General features: G+C 40.6%; 1 protein-coding gene across 1 annotated transcript; it reads left to right on the top strand.

Moving 5' to 3' along the window:
- The first annotated feature begins 8646 nt into the window (after positions 1-8646).
- Positions 8647-12620, top strand: cdk9 (cyclin-dependent kinase 9 (CDC2-related kinase)). The gene is made up of 8 exons (XM_029710247.1): positions 8647-8744; positions 8900-9013; positions 9384-9465; positions 9653-9743; positions 9919-10085; positions 10351-10522; positions 10936-11084; positions 11479-12620. Exons 1-8 carry the CDS (start codon positions 8704-8706, stop codon positions 11842-11844), a joined length of 1182 nt encoding a protein of 393 aa, XP_029566107.1. The 5' UTR covers positions 8647-8703; the 3' UTR covers positions 11845-12620.
- Positions 12621-14060: the final 1440 nt, after the last annotated feature.

Here is a 14060-nt window from a genome sequence, read left to right on the forward strand (position 1 = left end):
CTTCTTCTAGCACTTTAGTCAAGTTTGGAAGATGCTCCAGAGTAAAGGCTGGAGAAGGACAATTTATTTTGTTAACTCAGCGTTATGAACAGATAAGTTGCGAATATCCACCTCAAGCTTATCCCTTTGTGTTGTTGTGGAATACAGGTATTTCTGAAAAGTCCCTGTCACATTTACTAACAGCTCTTTTCGACAGTTGATATGGTGAGATTCACTTGTAGCTGATCGCTCTGTTTCCAATTCTAAGTTTTGTTGTGCTAGAGTGGTTATGTCCTGGCTTAGCGGCTCTTGGTCGTTACATGTCTGATAATTACTTAACCACAAAGTTATAAGACTCTTCAGCTTGTCCATGACCTTCACCAATAGATCTCTCTCCTCTGTCAACGTCTCAAGGTCATCCTGAAGCTGGTCTCTCTCATTGGTCAATAGCGTGTTTGGACCGTTGAATTAGCCAGGTCTTGCTCGAGTTTGGCATTCACACTGCTCAACTCGGTCCTTTGGTCAAGAACTCAAGGTGAGCCTGAAGAGTGTTTTTTGCCTCAGTCAACAATGTTTTGACTGTGTCTTTTGCTCATCCGATTGGTTCTGTTCATTGATCAGGTCGGTGAAATTCATCTGTAGGTTGTTCGACGGGCCACCAAGCACCACTATGAAAAACAAACAACTGAGACAGACTGCTTCAGAAACATGTTTGAATGTATTCGTATGTAATTTAAATATTTTTAAAGTGCTTATGGCTGGCACCCAAGCCTGCGAGTCCAAGCAGAGCCCACATAGTGCGCCAAGAAAAATAGGGATCAGTCTACAGAGTGGTGTTTGGGTGTTTAGTATTTTATTAGGACCCCCAATTAGCTCGAATTTACTCTTCCTGTGGTCCAAACAGGAAACAACACAACAAATAATATACATAACAATACATAATACAATGCAAAATACAATATAAAATATATTTTAAAAATCTGTCTCTTCACGGTCCCCGTCGTACCATAAGGTGTTTTTTTAATCTGGTTTAATTGCTAGCTTGAGTTACCTGGGGTAGCAAAGAGTTCCATGTAGTCATGGCACTATTTAATACTGTCCGTTTCCCAGCCTCTGTTCTGGACGTGGGGACTGTGAAGAGACCTCTGGCTGCATGTCTTGTGTGGTACTGACGAGTGTCCGAACTGTGTGCCAACTGCTTGAACAGACAGTTTGGTACCTTTAACCCAAAAACACCTTTAACCCATAAAGACCAATAGTGATGCAGTCAATCGCTCCTCAACTTTAAGCCAGGAGAGATTGACATGAATTCCACTGATATTCCCCCTCTGTGTACATCTAAGTGCAATACATGCTGCTCTGTTCTGAACCAACTTACATTTTCCTATGTCCTTCTTTGCCGCACATGACCACACAACTGGGCAGTAGTCCAGGTGAGACAAAACTAGGGCCTGTAGGACCTGCCTGGTTGATTTAGATGTCAAGAAAGCAGAGCAACACCTTATCATGGACAGACCTCTTCCCATTTTAGCAAGCATTGAGTCTATATGTTTTGACCATGACAGCTTGCTATCTAGGGTTACACCCAGAAGTTTAGTCTCCTCAAACTTTCTCAATCGCCACATTATTCAGTAATAGAATTAGATGAAGTTTAGGGTTGAGTGAGTGATTTGTCCCAAAATTGATACATTTAGTTTAAAAAATTGATATTTAGCACCAGCCTATTGCTAGTTTCCCATTCTAAAACTGACTGGAGCTCTATGTTAAGGGTGTCAGTTATTTATTTTACTGTCGTAGCTGATGTGTATACGGTTGAGTCGTCAGCGTACATAGACACACAGGCTTTATTCAAGGTCAGTGGAAGGACATTAGTAAAAACAGAAAACAATAATGGCCCAAGCCGGCTGCCCTGCGGTACACCACACTCAACCGAATTTGCATTACAGAGAGTTCCGTTAGAAACCCTCTGTGTTCTCTTAGATACAGTAGATAACTCACAATCCGTGATAAGGCAGAGGATATAAATCCATAACACCTATGTTTTTCAGCAATAGGTTATGATCAATAGTATTTATTTCAGCCAATCATCAGTCATTTGTGTTAGTGTTGAGTCCTTCCACTGACCTTGAATACATGTTGAGTGCCCTTCCATATAAGCATGCTGAATTCTATTAATTTGTTTTCTGTGAAATAGCATTGTATTTGGTCAAACACAAGTTTTATAGATAGCAACAATTTGTTCACCTTTTCCACACCAAGTGGAAAAACTACAGTGCTTGTCTTTCATTATTTGGTCCATTATGCATGAATATGAAGGCTCAGCATTTGTTGTTTGCATGTCATGCCTAAGTTTGCTAATCTAGTCAACAAAATAATATTAAAAGGGTTGGCAATAAAGGGTTTTGTTAAGAACAAGCCATCTGCCTAAATGAAGGACGGAGCTGAGTTCGCTTTTTTGCCTATTTGTAAAGAGGAATGGTCCAAAATTCCTCCTAACAGTTGTGCATGTCTGATCCGCAACTACAGAAAACATTTGGTTGAGGTTATTGATGCCAAAGGAGGGTCAACCAGTTATTAAATCCAAGGGTTCACATACTTTTTACAACCTGCACTGTGAATGTTTACACAGTGTGTTCAATAAAGACATGAAAACGTATAATTGTTTGTGTGTTATTAGTTTAAGCAGACTGTGTTTGTCTATTGTTGTGACTTAGATGAAGATCTGATCCAATTTTATGACCAATTTATGCAGAAATCCAGGTAATTCTAAAGTATTCACATACTTTTTCTTGTCACTGTAGTTCCTTCATCTTTTTGTTTTGTTACGCGATTTCTCAATCTACTGTATGTTTGCCAATCTGCTGTGTTGTCAGACTTATTTGCTCTTCCCTTTGCCTCATCCATTTACATTTACATTTACGTAATTTAGCAGACGCTCTTATACAGAGCGACTTCATCCCTCTCAGCCATACAGTTTTTAAAGTAATCTATCCATTGGGGATTTGGCAGTTCTAACCGTCAGTTTCTTGATGGGCGTATGCCTATCAGTAACTGGGAGAAGCAATTTTCATAAATGCTTCAAATGCGGCCTCAGGTTGTTTCTCATTACACACATCAGACCAACAAATAACAAATACTGAAAGTACACAACAATGAAAAGAGTTAGGTCCCTATTTAATCAAAATCAGTTACTGGGTTTCTGGGAAGGATTAAACCTAACATTCTTCTTGCGCAGGTGCAGGAAAGCACATTGACTAATTAGCAAATATGGAGTTTCATTTTGGTTAACAATGAAATTTGTTTTTACAGAGAAAGAAGACAAACTCCCCAAAATCTAGTTTCAAAACAAACGAATAGCCTAACCCCAAAGGCACAATCTAAAGTCAATAATACCCTGGACCTCATACCCTGGTTCTACCTATATCGGTCTGTGTATTTGGGTCGTCCCAGGTTATCAGACCCTGCTTTGAAACCTGGGTCTGCTTCAGTGGAACCCTGGATTCTCCTATGTATAGATCCTTATCCCTGATTAGTATAAATATTTTACCATTCTAACCCAGCAGGAGGCATACGTGTTCTTTGGAGACATATAGTAACAAAAATATAAAACGCAACAATTTCTAAGAGTTTACTGAGCCTACAGGTCACATAAGGAAATCAGTCAATTTAAATAAATTCCTTAGGCCCTAATCGATGGATTTCACTCAACTGGGCAAGGGCGCATCCATGGGTGTGCCTGGGAGGGCATAGGCCCACCCATTGGGGAGCCAGGCCCAGCCAATCAAAATGAATTTTCCCCCACAAAATAGCTTTATTACAAACAAAAATACTCCTAGCTAGCAAGGGTAATCATGTTAGCATATTTCTTACTGAGATTACTGGTCAAATTTTGGGGGGAGGATTTAAAACAATCAAACTTTATCTGAAAGTTTCAGTATTGAGTGAATTAAACATGTTCAATTGCTTTCATTAGCTAATTCTCTCACTTCCATGAGTTTAAGACAAGGGTTTAGCTATCTTGGAGTTAAGAACATTTCCACAAAGAAATCCAATAACTTTATTCTCAAGAATCTTATTTCTTAGGAAGAAACTGAAAATATTTTCAATAACTTTATTGAGGAATAATAACTTTTCGTACTTTTTCCCTGGGCTCGGATTCACAAAATCCTCTTAAGAAGAAACGTATTCTGAAGTGCCATTTTCCCCAAACTTTATACTTAAAAATAAACTTATGAAAAGTTGCTATTCAATAAAGTTCTTGAAAATGTTCTTACAGTGCCTTGCAAAAATATTCACCCCTCTTGGCATTTTTCCTATTTTGTTGCATTACAACCTGTAATTTAAATTGATTTTTATTTGGATTTCATGTAATGGACATACACAAAATAGTCCAAATTGGTGAAGTGAAATGAAAATAATTACTTGTTTCAAAAATGTAACAAACAATTCAGGAAAAAGTGATGCGTGCATATGTATTCACCCCCTTTGCAATGAAGCCTCTAAATAAGATCTGGTGCAACCAATTACCTTCAGAAGTCACATAATTAGTTAAATAAAGCCCACCTGTGAGCAACTAAGTGTCACATGATCTCAGTATATATACACTGGTTCTGAAAGGCCCCAGAGTCTGCAACACCACTAAGCAAGGGGCACCACCAAGCAAGCGACACTATGAAGACCAAGGAGCTCTCCAAACAGGTCAGGGACAAAGTTATTGAGAAGTACAGATCAGGGTTGGGTTATAAAAAAATATCTGAAACTTTGAACATCCCACAGGGCACCATTAAATCCATTATTAAAAATGGAAAGAATATGGCACCACAACACCCACCAAAACTCACGGACCAGGCAAGGAGGGCATTAATCAGAGAGGCAACAAGAGACCAATGATAACCCTGAAGGAGCTGCAAAGCTCCACAGCAGAGATTGGAGTATCTGTCCATAGGACCACTTTTAGCCGTACACTCCACAGAGCTGGACTTTACTGAAGAGTGTACAGAAAAAAGCCATTGCTTAAAGAAAAAAATTAAGCAAACACATTTGGTGTTTGCCAAAAGGCATGTGGGAGACTCCCCAAACATATGGAAGAAGGTACTCTGGTCAGATGAGACTAAAATGTAGCTTTTTGGCCATCAAGGAAAACGCTATGTCTGGCGCAAACCTAACACCTCTCATCACCGAGAACATCATCCCCACAGTGAAGCATGGTGGTGGCAGCATCATGCTGTGGGTGTGTTTTTCATCGACAGGGACTGGGAAACTGGTCAGAATTGAAGGAATGATGGATGGCGCAAAATACAGGGAAATTCTTGAGGGAAACCTGGTTCAGTCTTCAAGGGATTTGAGACTGGGACAGAGGTTCACCTTCCAGCAGGACAACGACCCTAAGCATACTGCTAAAGCAACACTCGAGTGGTTTAGGGGAAACATTTGCATGTCTTGGAATGGCCTAGTCAAAGCCCAGGCCTCAATCCAATTGAGAATCTGTGGTATGACTTAAAGATTGCTATACACCAGCGGAACCCATCCAACTTGAAGGAGCTGGAGCAGTTTTGCCTTGAAGAATGGACAAAAATCCCAGTGGCTAGATGTGCCAAGCTTATAGAGACATACCCCAAGAGACTTGCAGCTGTAATTGCTACAACAGGTGGCTCTACAAAGTATTGACTTTGGGGGGGTGAATAGTTATGCACACTCAAGTTCTGTTTTTTTTGTCTTATTTCTTGTTTGTTTCACAAGAAAAAATATTTTGCATCTTCAAGGTGGTAGACATGTTGGGCAAATCAAATGATACAAACCCCCTAAAAATCTATTTTAATTCCAGGTTGTAAGACGACAAAATAGGAAAAATGCCAAGAGAGTGAATACTTTTGCAAGCCGCTGTAAGTTTCTTCCTAAACCCTTGTCTTAAACTCAGGGAAGTGAGACAATAAGATAATGAAAGCAATTGTGGATTTAAATATGTTCAATGTTTTTTTTCACAAGTAATCTCAGTAAGAAATATACTAACATGATTGACCTTGCGTGCTAGATAGCCATCTAGCTCAGTTGCCTATGGAAAATCATCTTAAGACAGTTAAGTTATTTGAGAAGTTTGTAAGAAAATAATGAATCCTGAAAGAAATGTTTGCTGAATTGCCCTTACGAACCACCATACGTTTTTACATAAGAAGTGTTTTGTGAAACTGGGCCCAGTGGCCATTTCCAAGTAGTAATCCAATAACTTTATTTTCAAGAATCACATTTCTTCTTAACTTTTTTGCTTAAGGAGAAACACAAGGAATAACGTAAGAATATTTCCAAGAGTCTTCTTGAAGAATATCAAGTTTGCTTAACTTTCTTCACAGGTCTATAGCTAAGGAAAAAACAGCAGTTAAGAAAACTCTTAAAGTTTTGTGAATCTGGGCCCATATCCTTAGCTCTGACCTAGACCAGAGCTATGGATTTGTCTGGAACAGTTACACAATTTATTTTAAAAGGTGGCTAAGGTTTAGGCTTACCTTCTACTTCCGCCATGTCGTCATTCCCATCATTAGACCCATGACATGAAATGTGGCCATTTGTTACATAATTTGCTAAGCATTAACAGCACTAGTCCAATAATTCTATGTCTGAACTCTAATTCAACTTTGTGGGTGGTGATGCCTGTTTGAAACAGTACAGAATGTTTCTGTTTTTCATCGAAAGTAATAGTAGGCTTATTGCTTCATAAATTTTTTTAATTTAACTTAGTGTTCATTACAAAAATAACAAATGTGCTTGAAAAGCAAAACAAACAAGCATCCAATAAAATGACATAATAGTAGTCTATACATACATCAACAGTTTGGGGTCACTGATGAGTGATTCCAGTCACACTCCACACTGCAACATTACAGCATTGCATGTCAATAAATTGAGAGTAAACAGTGATAGTCCCATCAGGCCATCTGAGTTATTGGAAGTTTGTTTAATAGTCATACTCAAATCAAGCAAGGATCAGACACCGACCAGCACTTTTTAAAAGTTTGTCTCTCTTGCGTAGCCTACTGTGTTATCTTGTATGAACCGTGACCTATTTGAAAGATTGTATTTTGGTTTTGTCAGAAATCAGTTAGACAGTTTTGATAGTAGCCTACAATACACGACTGTGCACTGTAGTGCAACAAGTAGTCTTGGAAGCACAAGATGTATTCATGACGCCGATTCTGTTTCAAAACATTTAGTCTAATGCAAAATGTTTTTACCACAGAGACCGTTTACTCCAAACAGAAAACATTTTGCAACGAAAATGAGAGTTTCTATTGGACAAATCCAGGTAGGTCTGTCCCCGTTTTTTTGGGTTCTTAAACGGTAAACTGTTTCCATTGCAAGACACCCATGGAGTGTATTCATTATGTCTTGCAACATAGTAAACAATGGAGTAAATGTTTTCAACAGATTCTGCGTAATGAATACAACCTGGCTACACTACTACACACTAGCTGACTGATCTACAAATAATAATTATTATTTATGATGCAAGGTGATTTGTAGATCAGTCAGTCAGCAGTCGTTTTGATGCCCTCCAACACGGTCATTGACTGTAGCTACTACAGCACCATAGCAAAGATTATGGAAATACTGACAAGATGCATGTCTCTCCACCCTAACAATAGAGTACCACGGAATGAGTCATAATACCCATAAAACCTAGTGGTCAAACAGATAAAATGGTTCCAATTGTTTTTCCACCATACATTTTTCCTATAGGGGATTTTAGAAACACAAAATAAGGGCTGTGTTTCATGTAGGCTTACCGTGGCGTGACATTTTGATAACCATGTAAATCTCTCTAGGACAAGGTGACTTATCAATATATTTGCCTGTATTCACCCCCCAAAAATGAAACACTAGTTAGCTGCTAATGTAGCTATCACTACAAATGCCATGAAACTGCAGAATTGAGGTAAGAATCTCTGGATTAATGATCTGTTAGCTAAATGTAGTAATTAATAAATTGTCTACATTATTTTAAATGTACATTTGTGAACTGTCTTGTGCAAGTTTTAAAATGACACAATACCTGTTAGCAAAGACGTCTGCTAGCGACATGCAGAAGCTTGCAGGGATTTGTAGTTTTGCATGATGTCTACTTTAATGCTAATTAGCATTTTCGAATCTGAGAGTAAATAGAGCCGAATATATTGATAAAAGTCACCTCAAAGCGTCACACCAGGGTTAGCCTACACGAAACACTGCCCTTATTTTAAGTGTTTCTAAAATCTCCTATGGGTTCAAATGAATGGTGGAAATACAATTGGATCCATTTCTTTGTTTGACCGCTAGGTTTTATGGGTATTATGACACCTCCACTGTGGGGCTCTATAGGAGTTGTTGTCCACAAAGCGGCAAACGGGCTGTCTAGCTCTTGTCTATCATTTATTTCGGATTGGTGGTCTCATTATCATTTAAAAAATATCAGATAAGGGTTGTTAACGTCAACTTCCTGTATGTATTCAACGGAGAGAGATGCTATACTATTAGACACTCGTTGGCCTCCATACAAAAACAACTAAAAACGCACCTGCTGGAGGGAGACAGGTTTTCTGCCGAGTTGGGCCTCTCGCTTCCATTTTGTAAAGTTTGAAAGCACAAAGACTACATTACCCACCTCGCTTCCTCTTTGGTAAAGTTTGTGAAAGCACAACGACTACATTACCCATCTCGCACTGGGCACGCACGGATCCGACGAAACAAACAAGGATGCAGCGAGACAAAACAGGAAACGCCGCCGGGGCTGAAAAGTATGAATATATTCATATCTAATGTCCATTGTGTGATTTAACGTTGTTTAGAACATATATTATCTAATTCTGCTTGATTTGGTGTACTTATATTAGAGTAAAATTATGAAATTCTGGCGAAACCTTTCTCTAACGTGGCCCTTTACTTTTCTCAGGCCTGACCGGGAGGCCGCCATTATGTCCAAATACTACGACGGAGTCGAATTCCCTTTCTGTGATGAGTTTTCTAAATATGAAAAACTTGCCAAGATCGGCCAAGGGACCTTTGGGTACGATTTCTAGTAGTTATTTGGTGAAAAGGTTTCCGATAACATCACTAACGTTAAGGATAACGTATGTTGTTAAGTTCGCTTTAGCCTGACGGCAAGCTAGCAACAGTAGCTTGTTTTCTTGAAAGACAACTAACGTTAATATATCCAGCTAGTTTAGCAATCTAAAATGCATTTGTCGACACCTGCATGTGCTGTTTTATCCACACCTGTGTTGATAGTGACGTTAGGTTCTGAGTTCATAACCGGAATATAAACATAGCTAAGGTAACTAACGTTAGCTAGTTTCAGAAGAACACTTAACATATTTGATATTCTTGTCATTGGCATACGTTCAATATTTTCATCTTACCATGCTTTACCTTTCCAGGGAGGTGTTCAAAGCCAAACACAGACAGACTGGGAAGAAGGTAGCACTGAAGAAAGTGTTGATGGAGAATGAGAAAGAAGGGGTAAAGAGGGACAACAAAGCCACGTCTCTAGCTATCTGCCCTGCATGAGATTAATATAAACATTCCAACTTTATACACACAGGAGATGTATGGTGTCAGAGGCTGTATACTTTTTATTGGATAGGCTAGTGGTAAACAATGGCACACTATAAACATACATGGATGCTAATAGTAATCTTTGTCACAGTTTCCCATCACTGCTTTAAGAGAGATCAAGATTCTGCAGCTCTTGAAACACGAGAATGTTGTCAACCTCATAGAGATCTGTCGAACTAAAGGTGAGTGTCAGTCATGCATTCCCAGTAGCAACCTACAGCTTGCATGGGGCAGTCCATATTGTTCGTGGTCAAAAAGCAGTATTGGATTACCAATCCAGACTAGTGTGTGGAGTGGTTGCGCGTGTGAATATGAAATGTGTGTGTATAATTACTCAATCTTCTCATCAACACACAGCCACCCAGTTCAACCGCTACAAAGGAAGCATCTACTTGGTGTTTGACTTCTGTGAGCACGACCTGGCGGGGTTGCTAAGCAACGCCAATGTGAAATTCACCCTGGCTGAGATCAAGAAGGTGATGCAGATGCTGCTGAACGGACTCTACTATATCCACAGAAACAAGGTGAGGCTACGGTCCATTTATGACAAGACTCCCATCCATAGTCAATACCCTAGAAAGGGAAAAATGAATGATCATAGCCAGCACAGTAGGGTTTGGATCAAAGCCGTAGTTTGAAAAGGGTAAAACGGTTTTAGACTTAATTTGATTCCTATTGTACAATACAACAAACCTGTATCATCATTGCTGGTCTTTTCACCAAATGCACTGCATGTTGAATTCAGCCATGTAACACAGTGCTTCTCGGTGGACACCTTCCTCCTCTCAGATCTTACACAGAGACATGAAGGCGGCCAACGTGCTCATTACCCGAGACGGCGTGCTGAAGCTGGCAGACTTTGGGCTGGCGCGAGCCTTCAGCCTGGCCAAAAACAGCCAGGGCAACCGCTACACCAACCGTGTGGTCACACTCTGGTACAGGCCCCCAGAGTTGCTGCTAGGTAAGGAACCCATCTGTCTGGAGCATAGTGTAGGGTACATGCCCAAATCCCCTAGTGCAGCGTTTCCCAAACCTCTCCTCCAGTACCCCCAGCCAGTCCACTTTTGTGCCGTATTCGAGAACTAACACAGCTGATTTAACTAATGAAGGACTTGATAATTAGGTGACAATTTTGAATCAGCTTCTGGAAAACATCAAGTAAGTGGGGGTAGTCAAGGAGAGGTTGGGCAAAGGACATTTTTTCAGAATGTGGTATTTCTATAAACGCTATATGTAACTCTCTATAAATAAGATTTTTTTTTTACACAATCCCAGGCTATTTATACAGCTACAAGACATTGAGATGCCGAGCTTGCTTGTACCAATATGTGTACTTTAATGGCATGTAAACCGAGAGCTACATTGTTTTGTCAGGCGAGAGAGACTACGGGCCTCCCATTGACCTGTGGGGTGCAGGCTGCATCATGGCGGAGATGTGGACACGCAGTCCCATCATGCAAGGCAACACAGAGCAGCACCAGCTCACACTCATCAGTCAGCTGTGTGGCTCTATCACAGCAGAGGTATGCACACAAACCATATCAGGGTCAATTACAGTCAATAACATTCAGCCGTGGGCTGAGTTTTCCTTGAGCTGATGGTAGGGGTGTGGGGGGTCATTGTTATAAATAACTTGTACACTGAAAATTGAGCTCAAGAATCCCAAACAAGAGTATTTGACAAAAACAGAATCGTTTTCAACCTTTATTACAATGGGATACGATGACATGTTCCTCTATTTATGCATGGGACTACTTGAACAGATTACATAAAATAAAATTGATTTCTGACACTGAGCTGATTTCTTTGTTTTTACTTTCTTATGTCCAAGGAAAATAATAAACACCTCAGTGTAACCACCAGTTTAACACAAACAAATTATCATTCAATTCCTAACCTGAACTCTTCCCCCATCAGGTATGGCCAGGCGTGGACAAGAAGTACGAGCTTTACCAGAAGATGGAGCTCCCTAAGGGCCAGAAGAGGAAAGTGAAGGACCGCCTCAAGGCCTACGTCAAGGACCCGTACGCCCTGGACCTGATTGACAAGCTCCTAGTCTTAGACCCTGCACAGAGGACGGACAGCGACGACGCTCTGAACCACGACTTTTTCTGGTCGGACCCCATGCCCTCAGACCTGAAGAACATGCTCTCCACACACAACACGTCCATGTTTGAGTACCTGGCCCCGCCCCGCAGGAGAGGTCACATGCCCCAGCAGCCGGCCAATCAGAACAGGAACCCGGCCACGACGAGTCAGACGGAGTTTGACCGGGTGTTTTGATTGGACGATAGAGTTGGAGGAGGGCAAGTGGCAGACTGTTGCAAGGCAGAAAGTGGCCAGCCCCAGTTGGCGTAAGACTGATTTTAGGGAACTGTAGCGTTCTTTCCAAGTGGAGGCTATTGTGGGGGCAGCATGAGGAAAATGTGGACGTTTCTTCAAGCAGTATTGTTCTCCTGTTAATGTTCTATCACATTAGTCTGTCCTCTGCCTCGCACATTTGATAAAGCGTTGAGATGGTACTGTGTTATTGGGTGGGATTTCAATTCAATAACTCATTTGCTTCTTCTTATGCTTACTTGACCTTGTCTTGGAAGATGTGAAAGGTTTTATAGGGTGTAAAGGATTTGTGAGGAACTAGGCCTACGCTTCAGCTACGTGACGGCTAGATGGAGCTGTTGCTCTTTCACAAAACCTGCCCGGTCCTTTGAGTCAAAGACAGGAAGCAAATTATTGATTGGTATCCAGCCCTCCATGGGCATAGACATGCGTTCAGTGGGTTGCTCCGAGGACAATTCCTCTAGTGTTGGAACACGTCCAAGAACCACACACACACACACAAAGAACCACATACAAAGGATTGACACAAGCCATCAAGACAGCGATTCTTATCGCTAGAACCAATAGTTTCCCCTCTTTTTTTTTTCTCCACTGTTTTGTTCATTTTAAAACATTTCTTTTTTATATTGTACCATCATGAGTTTTGCCAGGTATCTTTGTGGTGTATGCGATACGTTGTCAGTATAGTTACACTAATAAACCTCACTGATACACTGCCATTTATTGTCCTGGAATTATTGTCCTGTCTGACATCACCCTATGGAGAATGGCAACATGGAATCTTATAGCAGGTTTATAAAGCATATTTCCACTTTATTTTTTTAAATCTAAGAATTGAGACAAGTGAGCCATTTGACTATAAAGCCACCCTATATGTGCATTGATAATGGTGGTTTATAGAAAATTTCACCAAAATAAGTTATTGTTCCCAAACAACCATTTGGCACTTATTTCGGTATAGCTAGAGAGAGTTAGGCCAGGATTCAATCCGATCACTCTTTGTTCTCTATGTACCATTTTTAAAGGTAATTTTAGAGTGAGCCGACATGCAGCATTCACCGTGAATGCAGTCCGCTAACACGGGAACATTCCATAGCCAACAAAGCGTGATCGGATTGAATCCCGGCCTTAGGGTTCAGGTAAGCAACGGTTCCAGGCCTCAGAATAGTTGAAGTGGAGCTTTACTATTGCTGTCACCTACTTGCTCAGATGGATGTAGTAGAATCTAGATGTGCTTGGGATAAAAAAAAATTGACATTGGCAGATTCCCTGTAACTATACGGTATTTTTATTTATTTTATTTCACCTTTATTTAACCAGGTAGGCAAGTTGAGAACAAGTTCTCATTTACAATTGCGACCTGGCCAAGATAAAGCAAAGCAGTTCGACAACATACAAAAACAGAGTTACACATGGAGTAAAACAACATACAATCAATGATGCAGTAGAAAAAAAATAAGACTATATACAATGTGAGCAAATGATGTGAGATAAGGGAGGTAAAGGCAAAAAAATGCCATGGTGGCAAAGTAAATAAAGTATGGCAAGAAAAACACTGGAATGGTAGATTTGTAGTTTGAAGAAAGTTAAAAGTTAAAATATAAATAATATGGTGCAAAGGAGCAAAATAAATACAAATAAATACAGTAGGGGAAGAGGTAGTAGTTTGGGCTAAATTATAGATGGGCTATGTACAGGTGCAGAGATCTGTGAGCTGCTCTGACAGCTGGTGCTTAAAGCTAGTGAGGGAGATAAGTGTTTCCAGTTTTAGAGATTTTTGTAGTTCGTTCCAGTCATTGGCAGCTGAGAACTGGAAGGAGAGACGACCAAAGGAGGAGTTGGCTTTAGGGGTGACCAGAGAGATATACCTGCTGGAGCGCGTGCTACAGGTGGGTGCTGCTATGGTGACCAGTGAGCGGAGATAAGGGGGGACTTTACCTAGCAGGGTCTTGTAGATGACCTGGAGCCAATGTGTTTGGCGACGATTATGAAGTGAAGGCCAGCCAACGAGAGCATACAGGTCGCAGTGGTGGGTTGTATATGGGGCTTTGGTGACAAAACGGATGGCACTGTGATAGACTGCATCCAGCTTGTTGAGTAGGGTATTGGAGGCTTTTTTGTAAATGACATCGCCGAAGTCGAGGATTGGTAGGATGGTC

Source organism: Salmo trutta, chromosome 23, assembly GCF_901001165.1.
Source record: "Salmo trutta chromosome 23, fSalTru1.1, whole genome shotgun sequence".
Lineage (NCBI taxonomy): Eukaryota > Metazoa > Chordata > Actinopteri > Salmoniformes > Salmonidae > Salmo > Salmo trutta.